At 38.4% G+C, this 27839-nt stretch overlaps 1 protein-coding gene across 8 annotated transcripts in view; it reads right to left on the minus strand.

Annotated features, from left to right (window-relative positions):
• HIPK3 (homeodomain interacting protein kinase 3) overlaps positions 1 to 27839 on the minus strand; it is a 107930-nt gene that overhangs the window by 56132 nt on the left and 23959 nt on the right. For 6 of the 8 annotated variants that reach the window (XM_047776038.1, XM_047776035.1, XM_047776041.1 and 3 more), the window contains exon 2: positions 14431 to 15532. In XM_047776038.1, coding sequence (XP_047631994.1) covers positions 14431 to 15530 — 1100 coding nt within the window. In that variant the 5' untranslated portion in view covers positions 15531 to 15532. Of the gene's footprint in view, positions 1 to 14430; positions 15538 to 27839 lie in introns of those variants that run through there. The other 2 variants (XM_047776043.1, XM_047776039.1) reach the window with 2 other exon arrangements.

Consider the following 27839-nt stretch of genomic DNA (forward strand, 5'->3'; position numbering starts at 1 on the left):
CAGTTTGTTTTGTTTTGTTTTGGTCTCTTGAGGGCCATACCTGCGGCATATGGAGGTTCCCAGGCTAGGGGCTGAATCAGAGCTGCAGCTATTGGCCTATACCACAGCCACAGCAACATGGGATCCAAGCCACGTCTGCGACCTACAACACAGCCCATGACAACACAGGATCCTTAACCCACTGAGTGAGGCCAGGGATTGAACCTGCGTCCTCATTCAAATGCTAGTCAGATTTGTTTCCACTGAGCCACGACGGGGACTCCCTGGAATAGGACTCAGTTTTAAAAGGGAAGTCTCCTGTGATTACTGAAAAAGGAGTCCAAGGTAATGTTGGACAAATAAATGTCTAAGGATACTATTAAAATAATTTGTGTATGGGTAAGGCATTGTATTAGAAAACGTAAAAAGTTCCTCCAGCTTTAAAATGTTATGAGTCTATACTGCAGTAATTCACAATAATAAGGATAAGCATTTCCTAATTAAAGCTCAGTAAATGCCTATTCCACATGCAAACACCCTACTATGCTAAATAGAGCTCAGAATGATTAACTACAGGGTAGTTCAGGAAAAGACTTCATCCAGGAGGTAGTATCTAAGTTAAGCACTGAAGGAGAAATACAATTCTCTAGGAAAAACATAAAAGGATATTCAAGCGTAGACAAAGGACAGGAGTGAAAAGTATACAGCTTGTTCAGAAATTTTTCTTAGGCAAGGGGTGCTGTGAGGGTAAACTGTACTATAAAGCTGGAAAGGGAAGATGAGTCAAAATGTTAACACAGACAAAATGCATTATGTATTGACGACGTACTACACTAGTCAATCGATATTCTTAAATTCTGACATAAAGGTAGTTTTAACATTAAAACTCTCAAAATGTTTATTTTTGTAACTATGTACAGTGGCAGATGTAACTTAGACTTACCATGGTGATCACTGCACGATATATACAAATAAATTATGTTGTACACCTGCAACTAATATAATGCTATGTGTCGATTATACCCCAATTTTAAAAAAATTCTCAATATATCAAATTTGGGGGGAAATGCCATAAATAAAAATAATTCAAGGGGCTGCAAATCATTTCTGAAAAAAGAATAAATTTGGATGGCTCCTGATTTCAAAGCTTATTACAAAGCTAAGGCAATCAAAATCATGTTTCCAAGGGGGAAAGGGGAGGGAGTAGGATAGATGGGCATTTTGCAGGGTTTTTGGATGCAAACTGTTACACTTGAAATGGATGGGCAATGGGATCCTACTGTACAGCACAGGGAAATGTGTGTGACTGGATCACTTTGTTGTACAACCGAACTTGACTAAACATTGTAAATCAACTATACTTTAATAATAATAATAATTTTAAAAATAAAAATATTAGCATATACATAGAAAATATATCTGGAAATATTCTAATAGTTTTTTATTTTTCTGGAGAGATTTTTAAACTTTCTATATTTTTGTAACAGTTGAATTTCTCTAACAAACACATACTGCTTTTTTTTTTTTTGTCTTTTGTCTTTTTTGTTGTTGTTGCTATTTCTTGGGCCGCTCTCGCGGCATATGGAGGTTCCCAGGCTAGGGGTCGAATCAGAGCTGTAGCCACCGGCCTACGCCAGAGCCACAGCAACACGGGATCCGAGCCGCGTCTGCAACCTACACCACAGCTCACGGCAACGCCGGATCGTTAGCCCACTGAGCAAGGGCAGGGACCGAACCCGCAACCTCATGGTTCCTAGTCGGATTCGTTAACCACTGCGCCACGACGGGAACTCCCCATACTGCTTTTTTTATGAAGTAAAGCAATAATAAAATTTGGAAAAAATTTTTGACCAAAAAAAAAAAACAAAACATGTGGTACTGGTATAAAGACAAACAGCCTAACAGAATAGACTACAGAGCTCAGAAATAAACCCTCATGTATATGGTCAAGTGACCTACTACAAGTGTATCAAGACCACTCAATAGGGAAAAGACAGTCTCTTCAACAAACAGTGTTGAAAAAACTTGACATCCACACGAAAAAAAAATTTACTCTATGCCAAAATTAACTCAAAATGGATAAAGGAACTAAACCCTAAGACCTAAAACTATAGAGCTCTTAGAAGACATCAAGGGTGAAAACTTCAAGACACTGGATTTAGCAATGACTTATATTGATGTGACGCCAAAAGCACAGGCAACAAAAGCAAAAACAGACCACAGGACTGTATCAAACTTAAAAGCTTTGTACATCAGAGGACACAAACAGAATGAAAAGGTAACCTACAAAATGGGAGAAAATATTTGCAAAAAATATATCTGATAAGTAGTTAATATCCAGAATATATGAAGAATTGTTACAACTCGACAACAAATAACCCAATTTAAAAATGAGCAAAAGGAGTTCGCATCGTGGCTCAGTGGTTAACGAACCCAACTAGTATCCATGAGGACTCGGGTTTAATCCCTGGCCTTGCTCAGTGGGTTAAGGATCCGGCATTGCCACGAGCTGTGGTATAGGTTGCAGACGCTGCTCAGATCCCACACTGCTGTGGCTGTGGTGAAGGTCGGCAGCTATTGCTCCGATTCAACCCCTAGTCTGGGAACCTCCATATGCCTCGGGTGGGGCCCTAAAAAGACAAAAGACAAAAGAAAAAAAAAATGAGCAAAAGATCAGAATAGACATTTCTCCAAATAGGATATCAAATGGACACAAGCTTATGAAAAGATGCTCACTAATTAGAGAAAGGCAAATCAAAACCACAAGGTAACACTTCACACCCATTAGGATGGCAAGGAACAAAGAAAAGAAGGGGAGGGGAGTAAACAGAAGAAACTCAAACATCTATAACTCAAAGAATGGATAAACAAAATGTGATAAATACATGCAATAAAATATATTCAGCCTTAAAAAGGAAGGAAATCTTGTTACATGCTACAACATGGATGAACCTTAAGAACATTATGGTAGGTGGAATACACCAGTAACAAAAAGACAAGTGTTGTACTTATATGAGATATTTAAAATAGTCAAAGACACAGAGGGAAGGGGGAGGGAGTAGAATGCACTAGGAATCTGGAGTTAACAGATACAAACTATTGCCTTTAGAACAGATAAGCAATGAGATCCTGCTGCATAGCACTGGGAACTATATCTAGTCACTGAATTACAATATTAAAAATGGTTATTAAGATGCTAAATACTATGTCTCTTTACAATAAAAAATGAAAAAAATTTCCGTATTAAAAATAATTTTGGGAGTTCCTGTCGTGGCGCAGTGGTTAACGAATCCGACTAGGAACCATGAGGTTGCAGGTTCGATCCCTGCCCTTGCTCAGTGGGTTAAGGATCCGGCATTGCCGTGAGCTGTGGTGTAGGTTGCAGACGCGGCTCGGATCCTGCGTTGCTGTGGCTCTTGTGTAGGCTGGCGGCCACAGCTCCGATTCGACCCCTAGCCTGGGAACCTCCATATGCCGCAGGAGCGGCCCAAGAAATAGCAAAAAGACAAAAAAAAAATTGTGGCCCCCAAATTGCAAGCTCAAGATGATATAGCCCAGTTTCAAATTAGTCCAACTCCCTGCGGCACAGTGGGTTAAGGATCCAGTGTTGATATAGCTGTGGCACAGGTTCGAGCCCTGGCCCTGTCTGGAACTTCCGTATGCTGCAGGCATGGCCAAAAAAAAATTAGCCCAACTTCTTGTCCATATTAGAGCAGTATGGTCAAAATTTCTCAGAGTAAAATACATAAAGAAAGGGGTGAGCTAAGTTACAAAAGTGCTTTAGTATTATGTATCAATTTTTAGAAACAGTTATGTTTAATATTCCTTTATCTAAAATTAATTTGATAAAATAATTTGAAAACAAAATATAAAAGGTTATTTTTAAAATTCCCATCAAGAGAGTTCCCCTCATGGCTCAGCAGGAACAAATCTAACTAGTATCCATGAGGATGCGGGTTTGATCCCTGGCTTCACTCAGTGGGTTAAGAATCCTGCATTGCTGTGGCTGTGGCAGAGAACAGCTGGCTGTAACTCCGATTCGACCCCTAGCCTAGGAACTTCCATCTGCACAGATGTAGCCTAAAAAGCAAAAATAAATAAATAAATAAAATTCCCATTAATAATCAGTTTCCATTTTTCTCCTATTAGAAATTGAAAAATGCCTAAAACTAAGTACAAGAAAAAGAGGAATTAATCAAAATCTGAAAGTATTTAAGTGACTTAATCATGAAACCAAAGAAAATTAGTCATAGTTGTGACTAAAATATTAGTATCAAAAGAGTTCATGAAAGCTTAGCAAGGTAGACATTAAAAAAGATCCCTTCGTGGCTCAGCACAAACGAAGCCGACTAGGAACCAACCCAACCAGGTTGTGGGTTCGATCTGTGGCCTCGCTCAGTGGGTTAAGGATCTGGCATTGCCATGAGCTGTGGTGTAGGTCGCAGACACAGGTTGGATCCTGAGTTGCTGTGGCTGTGATGTAGGCTGGCAGCTGAGCTCCAATTGAACCCCTAGCCTGGGAACTTCCATGTGCCAAGGGTGAGGGCCTAAAAAGCAAAAAAAAAAAAAAAAAGGATCAAATTTCAATTCAATTTTATTAAACAAACATTTTGAATATTATACTTTGAAATTTTTACCCCCCCAAACTCTGCTGCTTTTGATTAAAGCACACTCTAGAAATCTACTAGCATAGTCCATGGGTATTAAGAAGTATGAGAATAACTATTTTTAGCATTTAGTTTCAAAGTATTTAAGACCTAACTGCATTTATTTACATTTTATTATAGAAAATGTCAAATACACATAGTTGAATCACCATCTACCAACTACTCAGCTTCAAAAATTACTAACGCATCAACAAGAGTCTGAAATTTTAATAATGGTTACTTACTAGGTAGTAGTAGGAAATTCTCAGGCATATAATTTCATTTATAAATACTTCAGCATATAACTCTGAAGGATAGCTTAATAACCATAATGCCATTATCACACATTAAAAAAGTCAGTAATTCCCTAATGTCATCTGATATCCCATTTTTCTCTATTGCCTTACAACTGTCTGTTTACAGTTGATGTGTTCAATTAGATTTTAAATAGTTTACATGAAATTTCTATTTACACTGTTTCATAGAATAAGATTAATCAACAGAAACTTACACTGAAAAAAAGTCAACAGATATATAGTTAATCAACAGCAAACTGTAAAACAATGTATTCTGTGATACTGTTTTTATTTAAGTATTAATCTTAATATATGATAAGAAAAAAGCACTCATTTCTAGAGGAATAACAATAACCACTGATTTGGGATTATAAACTTAAAATAATTTAATTTTAAAACTGAGCCACAGTCATGTCTAGCAGATGGTTTTCCAGTTTCCTTTGTTTTCCTTATTTTGCTTTTGTTTTTTAATGAAGAGCTTCTAACACATGGTATTAAATATATACTTAGGCGTATATACTTAAGAAATATACTCTGAATCATAATAATTCCTATTAGACAAATGAGAAAACTGAGGCCACAGAAGTCAGGTGTTTGTTTGTCTAAATTCACAAATGAAGTCAACAAATATCAACTATAACAAAGTATCTAGGAGTTCTCATTGTGGCTCAGCCATAATGAACCCGAATAGTAACCATGAGGATGTGGGTTTGATCCCTGGCATTGCTCAGTGGGTTAAAGATCCTGCATTATTACCATGAGCTGTGGTGTAGGTCACAGACACAGCTCGGATCCAGCGTTGCTGTGGCTGTGGTGTAGGCCAGCAGTACAGTTCCCAATCAACTGCTAGCTTGGGAACTTCCATATGCAGCAGGTGTGGCCCAAAAAGCAAAATAAATAAATGGATAAATGTATAAATAAACTCGGAAGAGACAGAATCAAACACATCACTATGAATTCATTGTTTTAATATATAAGCAGATAGTTACAGAATTACATATATATATATATTAACACACACAATTTCTAGCTTTGCCACTCAAAAGGCCTAAAACACATCTGGCACTAGCCTCCAGATCTTGTTTCCTAAATGCCATTATCTCCAATAAAAGAAACCAAACCTCCTTAGAAAAATAGTTTTCTAAGTAAGCTTGAAACATTTTGTGATGTCAGATTGTAAGCTCTGAAGGAAGGACAGGGGCCATGTAAAAAAGACAGAAGAGAAAACTTAGAAAGGCTCTTCCTTGTGTTCGCTTTGAGGCTCAGCGGGTTACCAACCCAACTAATTGGTATAAATCAGGAAGTCATTTCAATTCCCAGCCTTGCTCAGTGGGTTGTTAAGGATTCTGCATTGCCATGAGCTGTGGTGTAGGTCGCAGACATGGCTCGGCTCCCACATTGCTGTAGGCCAGCAGCTGCAGCTCCTATTCAACCCCTAGCCCGGGAACTTCCAGACGCCGCAGGTACAGCCCTAAAAAGCAAAAAAAAAAAAAAAAAAAAGTGTGAGGGGGCTTTTCTTGCTAGACAATTTAAGGCAAGTGTGTAGTAAAACAAATGACAACAGACTGAATAACCCATTGAATATGAATCTGTAAGTCTCTACAACAACAAAAAGAATGAAGGAAAGTTCTTCCTTATAGGATTCCTAATATAGAGGAATGACAGGTTTAGAAAATCATCACTTTGCAACCTCATACTTAATAACTGTTTAAGGCCATATTCATTAATTGATGCTAAAATTGGTCTGTGAAAATAAGATGAGAAACCGTATATGTGAATAGTCTCAAAGTACCTCTCCATAATATATTTATTAGTTACAAAGAAAAATCTTTACAGTGGATAAATGTGGCAGTCATCACCTCAGTCAAGTGACCAAAGACAACACAGGTAAGAGGACAGTTGACATCATGTGCCTCCCAATATGTGAGGACAAAGCATCACTTTTCTAAGTTAAAACATAAAACCTGAAAACTTCAGACAAACTCAAACTGAGAACATTGTATAACTGGCCTGTGCTCTTCAAAAGTGTCAGGGTTGTGAAAGCCAAAGAAAACAAAGAGCTACTCCAGATTAGAGGACACTAAAGAGAGAAATGGAGAATAGTGTGTGTGTGCATGTGTGTTTGTTTTGAAATACAGTTGATGCACTATATTATATAAGCTAGAGGTGTAACACAGTAATTAATTTTGAAACTAAAACTCCATTTATAGTTATTATAAACTACTGGCTATTTTCCCTGTATTCTAAAATACATCCACGTATCTTTTTTTTTTTTTTTTTAGGGCTACACCTGGGGCATATATGGAAGTTCCCAGGCTAGGGGTTGAATCAGAGCTACAGCTGCTAGCCTACATCGCAGCCACAGCAACACAGGATCCGAGCTGCATCTGTGAACTATACCACAGCTCATGGCAACATCAGATCCTTAACCCACTGAGCGAGGCCAGGGATCGAACCTGTGTCCTCATGGATCCTCGTCAGGTTCGTTAACCACTGAGCCACAAAGGGAACTCCCTATCCATGTATCTTATTTATTTTATACATAGCACTTTGTACCTCTTAATCCCCTACTCCTCTCTAGCCCCTCCCCTCTTCTATCTTCCCAGTGGTATCCTCTAGTTTGTTCTATCCATCTTCTTTTAATACATTCATTAATTTATTTTACTCTTTATATTCCACATGTGATAGCATACAGTATTTGTCTTTGACTTATTTTCTGTTTTCTTTTTAATACATTCATTAGTATTTTACTCTTTACATTCCACATGTGATATCATACAGTATTTGTCTTTGTCTGACTTATTGCACTTAGCATAATATCTTCCAAGTACATCCATGTTGTTGTAAATGGTGAAATTTCATTCCTTTTTTGGCTGTGGCAATGTGGAAGTTCCCAGGCCAGAGATCGAACCCATGCTACAGTGGTGACCCAAGATGCTGCAGTGACAAACACTCAATCCTTAACCCACTGCAACACAAGGGAACTCCCAAATTTTCATTTTTTCTAATGGTTGAGTAGTGCTCCATTTTGTATGTATATTACAATGTGTGATCTTGGTTTGAATTCTGGGCAAGGAAAAAGTAAACAGTGAGGCAAAAGACAAAATCTGTATTAAGCTACTAGTATTGAATTGATTTTTATTTCCTCAAATAGTATTGAGTAGTTCAAACAGTTCATCCAACCAATAATATCGAGCTGGTGTTAACCAATGACAATTCTGACTACTTACTGGGGTTATGCAAGAGACCGTCCTTACATTTAGGACAAAAGTACTCCTAAACATAAGGACATTCTCTTACACATAATTAAATTTAGAGGTAAGGGAGCTTCACATCTGGAACCTGCTCTCAAACACTGTACGAAAAAAATATGTGTCTGTGTATGCACACACATTGAGAAAGAATGAGTGATAAAACTAGGATGGTAAAATGTTTAAATTTGAAACACTTGGAGAATCTGGGTCAAGGGCCTACAGGAATTCTTTGTACTATTTTTGCAACTTTTTTGTATCTCTAAAAAAACTACTGCAAAGTAAAAAGTTAAAAAACAAAACCAAAAACTAAGTCCATCTTATTCTCTCTCCCTTTTATTTTCCCATTAGAGTACTTTACTTTTTTGGTTATCTGCACATTGTAAGAATCAGAATGGGAGGATCTATATCTTTGCTCCTCAATGTATAACCACCCTCAGGCATAATACTTTACAATTTATAGGCACTGAATACTTTGAACGGAAGATTTAATCACAGGCCATATTACAGGTATCATTTCATTAAAGTCTTCATGAACTGATGAATGGATACATAAACTGTGATATAATATATAATAGAGTATTTGGCAACAACTACAAACAAATGAAGTGCTGATACATGCTACAGCTCAAATGAATCTTGAAAACATTACACTAATAAAAAGGCCAGTCAAAAAGAACCATATATTGCATGATTTCATTCATATGAGATGTTTAGAACATGCAAATCTGTAGAGACAGAAAGCAGATTTTCGGTTTCCTAGGGCTAGAGGGGTGGGAAGGATGCTGGGGAGACGGGGTGGGGGTTCTTTGGGGAGTACGGAAAATGTTCTAAAAATGTAATAATGTACAACTCCGAATATACTAAAAGACAGTAAACTGTACACTTTAAATGGATAAAATTTACAGCATGTGAATTATAGCTCAATAAAGCTGTTAAAAATTTTATTTGAAGGTAATCTATGTCTGCGGCCACAATGTATAGTACTGAAAACCACTTCATTATAGATTTTTGGAATCTTCCATTAAAACTTAAAACTAAATCCAGTTGACAACCTTTCATTTTTCTAATAAAGATTTCCAAACAAAAATAACTTTTATGATACAGAGAAGAAGCTGCCAGCAATTTCAGCCAATACTGAGCTTTTAGGTAAGGGTGGGTTTGTGAGAGAGAACACTACTTAAGACTAGTCAATCCTAATGCTTCTACTCTTAAGGCTCACTGCTCCCCAGACACCCTCTCTGAACCCTCAGATTAGGCTAAATGCTCTCCTCTGGGTTCCCACAGCACCCTGCACACATACCTACCCTAGAACTTGTTAAGACAAACTGTTTTTCTCCTCCATTAAATGATGACATCATGTTTTTATCACCTCTGTATCCCTAGCACCTAGCACAGTGCCAGCACACAAAAACTGCTGTTAGACATAGAGAACAGACTTGTAGTTGCCAAGGAAGTGGGGGTGGGAGGATGGGGGTGGGGGTGAGGGAGGGAAGAACTAGAAGTTTGGAATTAGCAGATGCAAATCAGTACACATAGCACAGATAAACAACAAAGTCCTACTGTATAGCACAGGAAACTATATTCAATATCCTGTGATAAACCATAATATAAATGAATATGAAAAGAAAATACATCTATACAACTCACTTTGCTGTACAGAAATTAATGCAACATTGTAAACCAACTATACTTCAATAAAATTTTTTTAAATAACAGGTTAAAATATATATATATATATATATTTTAGGGCCACACCTGCATATGGAAGTTCCCAGGCTAGGGGTCAAGTCGGAGATGCAGCTGACAGCGTAAGCCACAGCCATAGCAATGCCAGATCCAAGCCGTGTCTGAGACCTACACCACAGTTCATGGCAATACCGGATCCTTAACCCACTAAGCAAGGCCAGGGATTGAACCCACATTCTCATGGATACTAGTCAGGTTTGTAACCCACTAAGCCACAAAGGAAACTCCAAATATGTGTGTGTGTGTATATATATATATTTGGTTTTTAGGGCCGCACCCACAGCATACGGAGATTCCCAGGCCAGGGGTCAAATTGGAGCTACAGTTGCCAGCCTATACCACAGCCACAGAAACATCACATACGAGCCGCGTCTGCGATCTACACCACAGCTCACAGCAACGCCAGATCCTTAACCCACTGAGCGAGGCCAGGGATCAAACCCCCAACCTTATGGTTCTAGTCAGATTCGTTTCCACTGCTCCATGATGGGAACTCCAAAAATATATATTTTTTAACTGCTATGTTAAACATGCACTGTAAACCTGAACCTGGCGTATAAGCCTCAGAGTTCTACTTCTTAAACAGGAATTACACTTGGTGGACACCAAGTGTCTTAGCTAAGAACACAGGGATTGAGACATGAAAAACAAATTAGGAAATATATGGAAAAGTACTTGAAAAAAGGATTCAGTATACAAACATAATTTTCTATTATTGTAAAGTACCCTATATAAATATTAGCTTTTATTTTATGGGTCATTCTATGTGCCTTAATTTTGTGAAAGGAATTTTGTCTTTGATAGTTCAGGTTCTAAAAAGGCATGAGAGGGTGGGAATGCCATAAACAAAAACCAATAAACTTGAATTTTATTTTACCATGACGCATCTGTCAAAAAACACACCATCATTTACTTCAACAACAACTAACGCTGAAAATTAATGCTAAATTACTCAGTACAGTAGAAAAGAATATAAATGCTATATAGGTTACTTTCCAGCCCACTTTCCTGTCTCTATGTTCTGAAATGACTCAACCACAGGCCAAAATTCTATATTTAAAAAAAGACGAAAAAGATATTTATGACCTGAATGGTGTCACCACACCTCATAAATACAGCACCTTCTGCTGCTAAAACCTTTTATGCATTCAAGAGCCCTACGTGTTCTTGACAGAAACCATACTCAAGCAGCTGAATTTAGAACATGCTGACCTTGAGCAAATCAATGCCCTTAGCATGTACTTCTGGCTTCTATCACTACAAGAGCTAGACAGCCTCACCATCTATAGTAGTCAACAATTTCTGGCCACTGTCCCCTGTCTATTTTAAGATATCCCTACTACATTTCTGTGTTCCACAGTTCAAAGAAACAGAATAACTAACACATGAACCTGTGTTTAAACACAAATTGTTTGCTTTGGAATTTGGGCAATGTGTGTTCCCACTGTGATTAGCTCAAAAATATTTAATTTGGTAAGTTTTCACTTCCTGCTTTCATTTTTGAAATACAATATATTTTTAATAAAGAGGGAAAAAATCAAGTATAAGACATTTTTACTTATTGCCTAACCAGGTTTATAAGTATCCTGAGTCAAAAACTAAGGCAGAATTGGCAAAGCTCCAAATATAAACTGAAAGCAAATACTGAAAAATAATAACCTGCTATTTTTATGCAAAATTACACTGGACTAAAAATTTGTAAAAGTCCGCTTTTAAATCTTTTTTTATCCAACATCAACCAAAATGCTACAACTAGCCTTTACAAATTAAGATCTGCATTTTTTTTTTTAATCTGAACACAGAAACTGTAATTTAACAACTGTATAGCTCCTGAAATTCAGGTAAATTATTTACTTGAAACATCTGTATAAAAACAAAGTAGAAACCACTAGTACTGAGAAATTATTCATAGCTTTTTCCCTCCATTCCCAAAAGAGGTTGGTATTTGTGCAAAGGCCTAATGCTAGAAACCAATAACACAAAATATTTAGTGTTTTAGACTGCTTTTGAAATGATTTCCTTTACTCTCTTGAAACATTTTAACAAACAGATAATCAATTTAAAGTATAAAAATTAAGCTCTTCTTTACTCTCATCCAAAAGATTTCAAATAAGAAAAAGCAGTCTAGGTATCACACATTACTAAATCTGATATGCCAAATAATGCAGGACCCAAATATAATTACATCATTTACTAACAAGTGAACTAAATATAGAGCCCAAGCAACTGGAGCCTGGGGGTTTATATAACATGCTAGCTAACTTCTAAAGAAAAGCTCCTAAGACAGAATCCATACAGTACAAAGAGAAGGGAAAGTAACACTATTTCTCTCATGCTGTTTAAAATACTAAAATAATTTTTCCAAAAAAAAAAATTAACAATCTAATCTTGCAACATTAAATTGAAAAAAAAAAATGTTGCCAGGATCACAAAGGGGCAAATAAATCTAATGACAGGAGATCCTAAGATTTATTACAATGCCCCAACTACAATGCCTGTTATTTTTTTATTTTTATTTTTTTATTTATTTATTTTTATCTTTTTGCCTTTTCTAGGGCTGCTCCCGTGACATATGGAGGTTCCCAGCCTAGGGGTCTAATCGGAGCTGTAGCTGCCAGCCTACCCCAGAGTCACAGCAATGTGGGATCCAAGCCGTGTCTGCGACCTACACCACAGCTCACGGCAATGCCGGATCCTTTACCCACTGAGCAAGGCCAGGGATCAAACCGGCAACCTCATGGTTCCTAGTCGGATTCGTTAACCACTGCACCACCACGGGAACTCCCAACAGTGCCTTTTAAACCATCTAAAAGGTTTTAAAAATAGTATCTAGGCATATATTTGCAAGAAGCTAACTGATGTAAGAGGTATAGTATAAAGGCACACGCAATACCAGAAAATAACAACCTCTCATGGGCCTAAAGGTACAATCCTCACATTCTAACAATTTCCAACAATAAACTGCGTATGTTCCTCTGTTTACTAACTTATTACTAACGGCCAATATTGGCAGATCCTGTACCTGCCACTGCACTGGGGCTCATGGGGCTCCAGTATACATCAAGACCATAAATTCATTTAGGCTGAAATGAAAAGAATTTCTCAAAATTCTAAGATGATGAATTCAAAAACATTTATATATTCAAATGTACTCTAAGAATAAGAATTCAAAAACATTTATATACTCAAAAGATATTGTGAATCTTGGTAATCATCAGATGGCCCTTAAAACTATCTGTTGTACTCTAAGCTAGCATTACATTAATCATGACACAGTAACAAAGAGATATGATTTGCTTCTTTAAATTCCACCCAAAGCACCACCAACAAAATAGCATTACCTATGGCATATATGGAAAGAACATAATAAAACATGCTGTGCAAAGTGGCCTGAACATTCGTGGCAGCCATGAAAGTATATTTAAATTTTAAAATCACTAATCAGAGTAACTTTCTGAATTTTTATAACTTTTCTAAATGTTCAGTTACATCAGATATGTCTTCAAAAAGGTAATTCTCTGAAATGCTGAAAAATGCCTGAAGACACATACAAAAATTACGATAAACCATCTCTCACTATTTAAACTTCTGTTTTAATCATCATTAATCACCTATCATTCCTTTAGGTCTTCTATTAACAATAAAAATAACCAGATGCCTATCCGGACAAAACTCTACTTAAAAGAGGCACGTGCACCCGCATGTTCATTGCAGCACTATTCACAATAGCCAGGACATGGAAACAACCCAAATGTCCATCGACAGATGATTGGATTCGGAAGATGTGGTATATATACACAATGGAATACTACTCAGGCATAAAAAAGAATGACATCATGCCATTTGCAGCAACATGGATGGAACTAGAGAATCTCATACTGAGTGAAATGAGCCAGAAAGACAAAGACAAATACCATATGATATCACTTATAACTGGAATCTAATATCCAGCACAAATGAACATCTCCTCAGAAAAGAAAATCATGGACTTGGAGAAGAGACTTGTGGCTGCCTGATGGGAGGGGAAGGGAGTGGGAGGGATCGGGAGCTTGGGCTTATCAGACACAACTTAGAATATATTTACAAGGAGATCCTGCTGAATAGCATTGAGAACTTTGTCTAGATACTCATGTTGCAACAGAAGAAAGGGTGGGGGAAAAATGTAATTGTAATGTATACATGTAAGGATAACCTGAACCCCTTGCTGTACAGTGGGAAAATAAAAAAAAATATTAAAAAAATAAATAAAAAAATAAAAAACCTATGTTTTAGAAGAAAAAAAAAAATAACCAGATGCCTATAAGTAGAAATTTAGCAAAAATTTCCATTCCACCTAAGCAGATTTTATATCTAAATTTTTAAAAATCTTTTTTAAAAACTTCAAACTTAAACTGAACTTATCTTGATCTCTATTTATCTGAAGCAGTCTTTTCACCCATACACACAAAATTTCATTTAGCAAAAATTCAACACTTAACATCAAATAACCAAAAAGTACTTGTCACCAACCTGTAGTACCGAGATTGCAGATATGTTGAACAAACAGTCTTTGATACATGACTGGCCGACCCAAAGTCTATTACTTTAACCCTGTATGGCTGCCGAACAGGATCCACCAACATAATATTCTCTGGTTTGAGGTCTGCATGAATTAAACCAAGACTTTTCAATTTTTTCAGTGCAGTGGCCACTTGCTGAAGAATGGGTCGAATTACTTTCAGTGGCAGGGGACTGAACTTATTTTGTTTCAGAAAGTCATATAAGTTTTGCTCCAGCATCTCAAAGACTAAACAAGTATGGTTACGGTGCTGAAAGCATTCATAAGCTCGAACAAAGTTATATTCATCAGCATTTTCAGTACTGAGCCTTGCTAATATGCTCACTTCTATTTGACCTTGACGTGCATAAGAAGGGTGGTTCTTCAAAATTTTGATTGCTACGATTTCATTTGTCCCTCTTTTCCAGCATTTGACTACCTGGCCAAAAGTGCCTCGACCAAGAAAATCAAGGACTTCATAAGTATTTTTCATGGAGCACAAGACTTCATGCTGTACTAACTGATAGTCACCTTCTCCAGTGGTACAATTCTGCTTTGTTCCTGTGGTAGCTGTCACAACCGTCACTGGATTTCCCATGTTGGTTTGCAACATTGCAGGAAGTATGGACAACTCGTCGACAATCTGCATTGCGCTGCTATGATTATCCAACTCCTCACTCTTGCGCTTCAATCCACATCGCTGCACACCTTCTAGGAAATGTAACCTGTGTCGCCACGCCCCAATCTGAGGTGCCTCCACTTGAGCTTGCTGAGCCTGAGCTGCTATAACCTTTGTAGCACCCGCAGTGTTTTTTAAAACAACAGCACTTGTCTGCAATGAAAGGTTGTGTCCTCGAGGTCTGTTAAATGGTATCTTTGTCTGAAAAGCACTACCCTTCGTGGGAGGATGAGAATTTCCAATATTTCTACCAGTCACATAGGTCCATGGATAGTTTCTTCTTTCCTGGAATATACAACTGCTTGGCTCTACTTTGAGTTTCTTCACACTACAAAAGGCACTTGACTGAGTTTGATAAATATATGGTGGGTAGACCAAGACTTGTGAGGCCATACCTGCAAAACAAAACAAAACAAAAGGGCCGTATTAGCCACAAAAAGTTTAAAATCTTTAAATCTCATGAAGAAAACTTTTTTTTTGGCTGTACCCAAGGCATGCACAACCTCCTGGACCAGGGATTGAACCAAGAGACAGCAGTGACAACACCAATCCTTAACCTCTAGGCCGCCAGGAAACTCCTCGTGAAGAAAACTTGAGGATCAAGTCCATAATTTATAAATAATAATAATAGTACTATTCCCCTAAGATTATTTTCCCCTTTGAGAAGATAAGCATTTTTAATGTCTCCATTTTAGTTAATTAGAGCTTTTAGCTATTTTGAGTATTGCATGAAAGGCTGAGAATAAACAGTTGAAGATATTCATTTAATCAATAAATACTTACTGAGAAGCTACAATGGCCAAGATATGCCCTAGGAACTGTGCCAACTATTTTCCCCACAAAAAAAAAGAACTACAAATCTCTAAACTTATATAAAAGTAAATAATTCTATTACCAATTTATCATTCATGAACTAATGACCTAAAAAGAAAATACATATTACATATAGTCACATTCCTTAAGCCTAAGGCTTAAGAATTGCCTCAGGGAAAAAAACTGATTTTGAAAACAGGTATATAGGAATTCCCACTGTGGTTCAGTGGGCTGAGAATCCAACATAATGTCCATGAGGATGTGGGTTTGATCCCTAGCCTCACTCAGTGGGTTAAGAATCCAGCACTGCCACAAGCTACAGCGTAGGTTACAGGTGCGGCTTGGGTCCAGTACGGCTGTGGCTATGGTGTAGCTCTACAGCTGCAGCTCCGATTCAACCCCTGGCCGGGGAACTTCCATATGCCACAGGTGTATGTGTAAAAACAGAAAGGGAGGGAGGGAGAAAGTTATATAATCCAGATATAGGTCCTTTTCATGATATTCTCTTTACTTAATGTCCTTTTCCACATCCACCCTTGAATACATAGCAACCCCTTTACATTCAAATCAAAGTGATACAATAACTTCTTGAAGCTTTTCCTGGAACACAAATACCATTCAAGGCAGAACTAGGCATTTAACGCTCTCACAGAAGCTTCCATGTTCCCCTAATCAGCATTCATGACATGACATGACATTGTCAGTGTATACATCAGTCTTTCACACTGTATCTGAAACAAAGTGCCCAGAATATAAAGTTGGTTTTCAATAAATACTGGCTGGTTAAATTAATTTAAAAACATTTCCATTCTCCACAATACAAAACTCCCTATTATATTCTGGACAGTTTCCTACTATTTTAACAAATCAAAAAATCAATTGTTTAAGTCAAAATCAACAGATTGCCACAGGAATTCCTGGTGTGCCCTGACCTTGCTTATTAGTGGGTTAAGGATCCGACGTTGCCATGAACTGCGCTGTCGATTGCAAACACAGCTCCAATCCCATGTTGCTCTAGCTATGGCATAGGTCGGCAGCTACAGCTCCAATTCAACCCCTAGCCCAGGAACTTCCAGATGCTGGGAGTGTGGCCCTAAAAAGCAACAACAAAACAGATTGCCACAATATTATGTGATGTATATTTAAAATAATAAGATGGGAGTTCCCGTCGTGGCGCAGTGGTTCACGAATCCGACTAGGAACCATGAGGTTGCGGGTTCGATCCCTGCCCTTGCTCAGTGGGTTAACGATCCGGCGTTGCCGTGAGCTGTGGTGTAGGTTGCAGACTCGGCTCGGAGCCCACGTTACTGTGGCTCTGGCGTAGGCCAGTGGCTACTGCTCCGAATGGACCCCTAGCCTGGGAACCTCCAATGCCGCGGGAGCGGCCCAAAGAAATAGCAAAAAGACAAAAAATAATAATAATAATAATATGTACCACCTACTAAGCACTTACTTATCAACAGTTTAGTAAATGCTTTATTTGCAGTATTTTATTTAGTCCCAACTTACTGTTAAGAAAACTAGAGTTCAGAGGGACTAAGGAATTAATTGGTCCAAGATCAATAGCTAGGGTGTATTAAAATGCACAGGAAATATGCTGCCTTTCAGGTAAAAGCAGATAAATTTATGCCTCCTTTAACTTCCTAAACAATTCTTATTACTACCACTTTCCTAAGTTGATCTGTTTTGGTAAGAAATAAGCTATAAAACCTTATTACAGGAGTTCCAGCTGTGGTACAACAGGACCGGTGGTGTCTCTGGAGCACCTGGACGAAGGTTCAATTCCCCATCTGGCAGAGTGAGTTAAGGATCCAGCACTGCCACAGGTGCAGCATAGGCTGCAACAGTGGCTAGGATCTGATCCTGGCCCAGAACTCCATATGCCATGGAGTGGCCAAAAAAAGGAAAACGAAAACAAAAACCTTATTACACAAATTAAGATTCTGATGGTTGAATGCATAAAAGAAAACTGTAAGCTGAAATCCTGGAGTTCCAAACTACTTCATCCATTTTTCATTTTGGTTTTTTTTTGCTTGTTAGGGCCACATCTGTGGCATATGGATGTTCCCAGGCTAGAGGTTGAACTGCAGCTGGCAGCTGCCAGCCTACACCACAGCCACAGCAATGCAGGATCTGAGCTGCATCTGCGACCTACACCACAGCTAAGGGCAATAACCAGATCCTTAACCCACTGAGTGAGGCCAGGGATGGACCAGGGATCAAACCCTCATGGATAAGAGTCAGCTTTATAACCCACTGAGCCACAACAGGAACATGCCAATGTGCCTTTTTTTTTTTTTTTTTTTTTTTTTTTGCTTTTTAGGGCCACACCCCTGGCATATGGAGGTTCCCAGGCTAGGGGTGGAATCAGAGATGTAGCTGCTGGCCTACACCACAGCCACAGAAACGCCAGATCCGACCTGTGTCTGCGACCCACACCACAGCTCATGGCAACATCAGATCCTTAACCCACTGAACAAAGCCAGGGATCGAACCTGTGTCCTCATGGATGCTAGTCAGATTAATTTCTGCTAAGCCTTGATGGGAACTCCTGTGGGACAATCTCAAAGGGAACTTTAGAGAATAAACACGGGGGAGTTCCCATCGTGGCGCAGTGGTTAACGAATCCGACTAGGAACCATGAGGTTGCGGGTTCGGTCCCTGCCCTTGCTCAGTGGGTTAAAGATCCAGCGTTGCCGTGAGCTGTGGTGTAGGTCGCAGATGCAGCTAGGATCCTGCGTTGCTATGGCTCTGGTATAGGCTGGCGGCCACAGCTCCGATTAGACCCCTAGCCTGGGAACCTCCATGTGGCGCAGGAGTGGCCCAAGAAATGGCAAAAAAAGAAAGAAAGAAAAGAAAATAAACAAGGACAGGAATGTAAGATAACTTACACAGCACATAAGAGGTGAGGGGGTAACGCTGGAGGATAGCTGTTATAACAGACCACAAGAAAAGAGCTCTAAATTACTAATGAACTTGACTAAGGTGACTCTCTGCCACAGGTATTAAGTCTTTCCCTTCTCCCAGCCTCCATCAGATAAACTCATGACCTGATGAGAGCATCTTATACTCGGTCTTTATGATCTTACAGAGTATAGTTAGTATTCTCAGAAGCTTCTGAGGTCCACAGAGTCCAAAACACTGCTTCAGCCCAATACTGTATGTTTGTTTCCTATTATTTTTCATTACAATATATACTGTTAAACCTCCGCAGTTGTATTTCATGACTTTGTCATTTGTTCTTATCAACTAAGAAATGAAGTTTTGAAATACCCCCTCTGTGAGCTGCAGCTGCCTATAAAATCACTCATAGGATACTGAAGACTCCTGTTAGAGCACCATTAAGCTTCCATCCCTCAAGCTTAATAATCTTGGGTACTTTTTTAACAGACCTTATTTTTCCAACCCTCTAAAAAACTTTAAGACCCATCTGAATTCTATCCAAATTCTTCACATCATTTTACAATTACCAAAACAGCAATGTATCCAATGTTGATAGCCAAAATATGGGTCCAACTACCACTAACAATAAAAAGCTGTTTTCTTCTTTTTTTTTTTCTTATGACACATACTATCAGGCGTTCTGAAAAGGGAGGGAAGAAGCAGAGACAGAAATATTTTGACTATCTTATACTCAATTTATTAGCCTATATGAAAATTCTGGATCATTTTCTGCCAAACTTATGCACAGTCCATATGTAATCAGGTTCTTTAAAATATCCTATGACATCACAAATACATGTAATTGAAGGCAGCAATGCTTTACATTCTCCTTACTCAACTTTCTTCTACTTATTCAAATATCAATTTTTAAACTTTTTTCTCCTTAAAAAACTGTAGTAAGAGTTCCCGTCACGGCTCAGTGGTTAACGAATCCAACTAGGAACCATGAGGTTGCGGGTTCGATCCTTGGCCTTGCACAGTGGGTTGAGGATCCAGTGTTGCTGTGAACTGTGGTGTAGGTCGCAGATGTGGCTCGGATCCCGCGTTGCTGTGGCTCTGGTGTAGGCCAGCAGCTACAGTTCCAATTAGACCCCTGGCCTGGGAACCACCATATGACATGGGTGTGGCCCTAGAAAAGACAAAAAAAAAAAAAACCTGCAGTAAAATACAGACATAAAATTGTGTCATTTTTAAGGGTACAGCTCAGTGTCATTAGGTCATTCACACTGTTGTGCAATCATCCCCATTATCCATCTCCAGAACTTTTTCCCCTCTTCCAAAACTAAAGCTCTGTCCATTAAACATTCATTGTCTCCTCCACTAGCCCCGGCAACCACCACTTTACACTCTGTATCCGCAAATCTGATACTCTAGGTACCTCATATAAATTTAATTACACAATATTTGTCCTTTTATGACTGGCTTATTCCACTTAGCATGAAGTATTCAAGATTCATGCATGTTGCAGCGTATGTCAAAATTTCCTTCTTTTTGCAAGTTAAGTAATATCCCATTACATGTTTATGCCACATTTTATCCATTTAGTCATCGACGATTATTTGAGTTGCTTTCACTTTTTGATTACTGTGAATAATGCTGGCTGTGAATATGGATGTACAAATCTATTTGTGAGACCCCGTTTTCAATTCTTTTGTGTATATACCCAGAAGTGAAATTTCTGGATTATATGGTGGTTCTGCTTTTAATTTGAGGAACCACCAGACTGTTTTCCATAACAACGACACCATTTTACACTCCAACCAGTAGTGCACAAGGGTTCCAATTTCTCCACATCCTCACCAACGCTTGTTAGTTTCTTCTTTCTTTTTTACAAAGGCCATCCTAGTAGTGTGAAGGGGTACCTTACTGTGGTTTTCAAATCTCCTTTTTTAAATCTAATTCTTCACAATACTGACTACACTAACACTAGAAGCTTGACATCATTAGCAGCTACAACACAAAAACTATATATTTTTTCATTTGAGTTATTGATGACTATTAAACATTACACTTTCACAATATTTTAAGTCAATTATACTTTAATAGAAAATTAATTAATTGAACATTACACTTAAGACTAAAGAAATACATTAGTTGGGCATTACTAAATGATTATTGAATAATCCCCAGTTCATTCAGACCAAGTGTGGAAATTATTAAATTACTAAAAACATCAAGTTTTAAATTAAGATACAAATACGAAAATGTGATCAGTATTAAATATTTCTAAAGATCTACTAGAGGAGGGGTGGGACTGGCATATGCATGCTGTAGTAAGTGGTATAATTGGCCGACAGAGACCTGCTGGATAGCACAGGGAACTAACTCTACCCAATATTATGTGATAATCTGTATGAGAAATGAATGTGAAAAAAGAATAGATGTGTGTGTATATATATATATACAGCAGGAATTATCACAACATTGTAAATCACTGTAAATACCTCAATAAAATTTTTAAAAAATAAATAAATAGGAGTTTCTACTGTGGCACAGTGGAAACGAATCTGACTAGGAACCATGTGGTTGCAGGTTCGATCCCTGGCCTCGCTCAGTGGGTCAAGGATCAGGCGATGCTGTGAGCTGTGGTGCAGGTTGCAGACACCGCTCGGATCTGGCATTGCTGTGGCTCTGGTGTAGGCTGGTGGCTACAGCTCCAATTAGACCCCTAGCCTAGGAATCTCCATGTGCCAAGGGCGCAGCCCAAAAAAAAATTTAAATTAAATTTTAAAATAAATGAAAATAACAAGAAAAGCCTTTAAAGAGTTCCTATTGTAGCTCAGCAAGTTACGAACTCAACTAGTATTCATGAGGATGCAGGTTTGATCCCTGGTGTCACTCATTGGGTTAAGGATCCGGTGTTGCCATGTAGGTTACAGATGAGGCTCAGATCTGGTGTTGCTGTGCCTGTGGCTCCAATTCGATGATTCGACCCGTAGCCTGAGAATTTCCATAAGCCACCAGTATGACCCTTTAAAAAAAAAAAAAAAAAAAAGGCAAAGAAAAGCCTTTAAAAAACACAGGAAAAAAATTTTTTAACCTAAAGAAAAGCTCAGTACACTAAAAGATTATCACATAACAGGCATAAAAGACCATAGCATCAAATGTACAGCTAGTACTTCATTCAACTGGAAATCACCCAATATCTACATCAGATCAAAGTAAACCACTGATTCTGTTACATAAAAACTCTGCATTAAGATTTCTTTTCTGAAACACCTATCAATTGTTTCCAGGATATATTAAAGTAAGTAGACACAAGTGCAGTTCACTGTGAAAAATGAACTTATTCCTACTCTTCAGAGAAATGGAACAGAAAATGAAAATAAAGAGACTGCTTTAGCAGGTAAAATGTACCAACACACCTTTAATCTGATGGCTTCAAAACTAAGAGCTAAAGAAAAAAATTAGTAATGATATCTTATGTTCTACACAGTATTAAGTTCACTAATAGAATGATAAAGTTTTAGTCAAATTATACAAATACACATTACAGACTATAATTGCCTTTCGGCATGCTATGATTAGCAGCAGAGGCAAAAAAAACTAAAAGAAATGTAAAAAATCAGTGAGCACACCAAGAAACAAAACAGTAATACCACCACCACCCCACACACATACACACAAGCCAGTGCTTCCTGACACACTACCAAGCCCCCATCCTGCTCTGGTGTTCATTTGGGCCCAAAGCTATCCCTCATAGCTCCCTCTTTTCCTCCCTCCAACCTGCCCCTAACAACACAGCACTTCACCTTCTGTCCTCCAAGTATCTCTCTTCCTCTGACCTACCTTCTCTTTCTGATTATCTCCCAGCACACAAACTCCCAATATTCCTTGCTAAATTCTAGTTCATCTCCTTCTACTAAACAGATTCAAAATTAACACTTCTCTTATGTAACACACAAAAATATTTTTAAAGATGCTTAGGAGCAAAAGAAGCCCCAATTCTAAATCTGAATATAGTGGCTCTCAAACTTTTTCCTGAAACATTTCAGGTCTAATGAACTTTGAAGTGAAGCACTTCAGGGGAGACGGTATTAAAGAACAAAACTTTTTCATGGAGTTCCCGTTGTGGCGCCTCACCCATCAGAAAAGAATCTGACTAGTATCCAAGAGGATAAGGGTTCAATCCCTGGCCTCGCTCAGTGGGTTGGGGATCCGGTTGCCGAGAGCTGTGGTGTAGGTTGAAGACCTGGCTCAGATCCCACATCGTTGTGGCTCTGGTGTAGGCTGGCAGTTGTAACTCCAATTCAACCCCTAGCGCCCTAGCCCGGGAACTTCCATATGCTGAGAGTACAGCCCTAAAAAGCAAAAATAAAAATTTTTAAAAATAAAGCAAAACTTTTTCAGAGGAAAAAAAGTACTTTTGGGAAGGGGGTCTTCACAAAGCATTTTTACATGCAAATGAGGCAATTAATTTGTACAACACCAGAGTATCTTTCAAAACTGCAGAAAACCTTTTAGAAAACAGCAGGGTCAACCTACTTCATGTAGCTAGTGAGCCAAAAGAGAAATGATGCTGTCTCTAATTACTTTTGCATTCCTCACAAAGTCTAGCACAGAGTTAAATGAATAAGGAAGCCTCAAGCCATTTTATAGCCTCTAATCTTTTCAAACACCAGTTTTATCACAACTTTTAATTTTTGTACAAATGACTATGTCTTGGATTCATAAGATCTGACAATCAAAGAGATCAAAGCAGACAGAAGGTAACAATACTGTCTATAATCTAGTTTCATGTAAATAATAAATTGCTCCAGCTTGGTTTATCTAGAGACTTAAAAGATTTTGCTTTTGTGACTATACTTGCAAAAGGTTTCACTTCCTCCAAATTTTTTTTTTTTTTCCCATTTTGGCCACCCCGTGGCACATGGAGTTCCCAGGCCAGGGATCAGATCTGAGCCATAGTCCCAATGGAAGCTGCAGCTGAGGTAACGCCAGATCCTTAACCCACTGTACTGGGCCAGGGATCGAACCTGCATCCTCATGGATAGGTGGGTTCGTTATCAATAAGCCATAATGGGAACTCCACTTCTTCCATTTTTAAAATATTTTCAGGCACATGAATATTAAGACATCAGTAAAGTTCCATCCAGAATCATTTTTATGATATTTGTAACCAGATCTCATACAATCAATACCAGAAGTTCCATTTCTATTTCAACTGAGTATTTGTTAACATTTTATTGAGAGATAAAGGGCATTGTCCTTAAGAGATTTAAAAATCAAAGATAGGAGTTCCCATCCTGGTGCAGTGGGAACGAATCTGACTAGGAACCATGAGGTTGCAGGTTTGATCCCTGGCCTCACTCAGTGGGTTGAGGATCCGGTGTCGCCGTGAGCTGTTGTGTAGGTCACAGACGCAGCTGAGATGTGGTGCTGTAGCTCTGGCGTAGGCCGGCAGCTACAGCTCCAATTAGACCCCTAGTTTGGGGACCTCCATATGCTGTGGGTGCAGACCTAAAAAAGGACCAAAAAAAAAAGGAAGAAAAATAAAGTATTAAATATAGAGAAGAATTTGAAAAATTTTAAAAAACAAGTATCACACTATTTCACTTAAAGTGACTGATCAAAGCCATGAGTTACACAAGCATTAGTTATCACGATGCCACTTCAACTGTTTTATCTTGGACTATCTCATAAATATAACTTTAAATTAAATTAATATTAGGGTTTATTGTATATATTTTCCAAAATATCAGCCCCTGAAATAATTATTGTGATGCCACAAATGGAAACCTTTAGCCAAAAGTTAGTTGTATTATTTGGGCTAAAGTTTAAATTTCTACTAATTGATCTAATTTTCAAATTATTTTTCAAATGATAAATTAATCATTAATGAAAATTATATCAAAATCAGAGTTCCCGTCATGGGTGGTTAACGAATCCAACTAGGAACGATGAGGTTGCAAGTTCGATCCCTGGCCTCGCTCAGTGGGTTAAGGATCTGGCGCTGCCATGAGCTGTGGTGTAGGTCACAGACTCGGCTCAGATCCCACATTGCTGTGGCTGTGGCGTAGGCCAAAGCAACAGCTGTGATTAGACCCCAAGCCTGGGAACCTCCATATGCCATGGGTGCAGCCCTAAAAAAGACAAAAAAATAATACCAAAATCACTTTTTTAATGTCTCATAGGTACACCCACCATGATTATCAAAGGGTTTTAATATTATTTTAATTCTACCTGTACCAAACTTATCGCTGACAACAGATGGCTAGTCTTGTTCTCAGAATTACAAGTTTGATTTTTTTGCTTTGTTTTGGTTTTGGTTTTGTTTTTTGTCCATGCTCACAGCATGAAGAAGTTCCCATGGATTGAAGAGGCTAGGAACTGAATCCATGCCACACCAGCGACCTGAGCCACAGCAGTGGCACTGCCAGACCCTCAACCCAGATCCTCAACCTGCTGAGCTGCCAGAGAACTCCCATAATTACAAATTTGAATTTTACGAGTTTCAGTTACTTGAGGAAAATAAAAAAGTCTATATTTATGACAACCAAATACATACGAACCTACCAATGTTTTTTCCTAACATCAAAGAAATAGATCATGTTTTGTGGAAGAGATGGAAGAACTGCTAATTAAATCCAATGGAAAACTCATAAGTTTTCATTTGTACATTCAAATTTTGGGGGTGCTTTTTTTTTTTTTAATGGCCCCATACCTGTAGCATATATAAGTACCTAGGCTAGGGGTCCAATCGGAGCTGTAGCTGCTGGCCACATTAATGCTGGATCCGAGCCGCACCCACAACCTTGTTGCAGCTTGCAGCAAAGCTGGATCCTTAGTCTACTGATCGAGGTCAGGGGTTGAAGTGCATCCTTAAGGAGACTATGTAGGGTCCTTAATCCACTTGAATCACAATGGGAACTCCAGGGTGCAATTCAAGTCAGTTTATCCAAAATTTAGTCACTCATTCGTTCTTTAACATGTACAAAATACAAAGGTAAAGCATTCTGTAACTCCTTTATATCTTGTATGGACTAAAGAGATAACTGCTTCACTTTGGTATGTTTACCCACTTCACTCTATCCTATCCAAAGAGAGCTCTTCACTGATTTAAACACACACACACACCCGTCTCCCGTTAGTGATTTCCCAAATTCTTATCATATAATGACTATCTCTGAATTTAACATAAGAAGCTTAAAATGCTATATTTGTTCCTCAATACATTTAAACAATTTCACACCCACATGCTCTAATTATTCTCCAACTGAGGTGTCAGAATTACCTCAAAAAGATAAATTTAAAAAGGGGGGAGGAGTTCCCATCGTGGCTCAGCAGTTAAACTAGCATCTACTAGGACATGGGTTCGATCCTTGGCCTTGCTCAGTGGGTTAAGGATCCAGTGTTGCCGTGAGCTGTGGTGTAGGTCGCAGACACGGCTTGGATCTGACATTGCTATGGTTGTGGTGTAGGCCGGCAGCAACAGCTCCGATTAGACCCCTAGCCTGGGAACCTCCATATGCTGCAGGTGTGGCCCTAAAAAGACAAAAAAAAAAAAAGTTAAATTTTAAAAAATAAAAAGGGGGATATCTCTTCCTTTCAGTTTAAAAATGATGTTACTTAGCAAATCAAAAATCTTTGTCTTCTGTTTTGTCTTTTTAGGGCCGCACCCATGACATATGGAAGTTCCTAGGCCAGGGATTCAAATCAGAGCTGGAGCTCCTGGTCACAGCCACAGCAACTCCAAATCCAAGGCACATTTGTGACCTACGCCAAAGCTTGCAGTAATGTCGGACCCCCAACCCACTAAGCAAGGTAAGGGATGGAACCTGCATCCTTATAGATACTAGTTGGGTTCTTAACCCACTGTGCCACAATGGGAAATCCAGCAAATCATAAACCTTTGAAAGAAAGGAAGGCTTTCTTTAAAGAGGTACAAAAAAACAGAATATAAGAAGAACGTGAAAATGTGACTTTATTAAAATTTAAAACTTTTATTTATCAAATGATACCAGAAATAAAGATAAGCCACAGATACAGAGAAGATATTGGCAACACACATAACCAACAAAAGATCTAGGGAAGTCATACTGTGTTTGACAAAATACAGCAGAAAAATGGGTAGAAGATATAAGCAGGCAATTCACAGATAAGGAGAAAGCCAGAAGTTTTTTTTTTAATTCTCATCTTCACTAGCAGTAAGGAAAACACTAAATAAAACTATAGTAAGATGCCATTTTAAACCCATTGGAGGTTGGCTACTTCGGAGCTCCTGTTGTGGCTCAGCGGTAACAAACCTGACTAAGATCCACAAGGATGAGGGTTCAATCCCTGCCCTTGCTCAGTGGATTAAGGACACAGGGTTTCCATAAGATGTAGTGCAGGTCGCAGGCACAGCTGGGATCTGGCATTGTTGAGGCTATGGGTGTAGGCCAGCAGCTATAGCTCTGATTCAATCCCTAGCCTGGGAACTTCCACATGCCAAAAAGAGGAGTAGGACAACAGAGACTCTTATAGACTAAGTAGGGTAAGTGTACAATTACTTTAGAAAGCAAGGCTGAAAATGGATGTACTTTATAATTTACCAAGTCTTCACCCAGGTACACATCCTGCCTAACGAAATTCTCACACATAAGTGCAATGAAACAGGTAAAATAATGTTCACTGCTGCATTATATATAATGACAGTTTTGAAATAATCTAAATGTCAGAAAAGGAATGGATATAGTAGTGTGACTTTTTCATACAACACAACACACACAATAACTGTGGCTTATACCTTACTCATCACGTATTTATGTACCACAAAAAAAAAAAATAGCAATTAAAAGGGTAAGACACTGATTTCAAGATGTATCACAATTTCAAAGACGTAGGAAAAACTGTGCATGTTATAATTAATGACATGCAGCAAAATGAATTAATTGAAATTACGTATCAATATGGATAAATCTCAAAACAACAATGCAGAACAAAAAACAAGTTGCAAAAGAGCAT

Source organism: Phacochoerus africanus, chromosome 4 (assembly GCF_016906955.1).
Source record: "Phacochoerus africanus isolate WHEZ1 chromosome 4, ROS_Pafr_v1, whole genome shotgun sequence".
In the NCBI taxonomy this organism is placed as follows: Eukaryota; Metazoa; Chordata; class Mammalia; order Artiodactyla; family Suidae; genus Phacochoerus; species Phacochoerus africanus.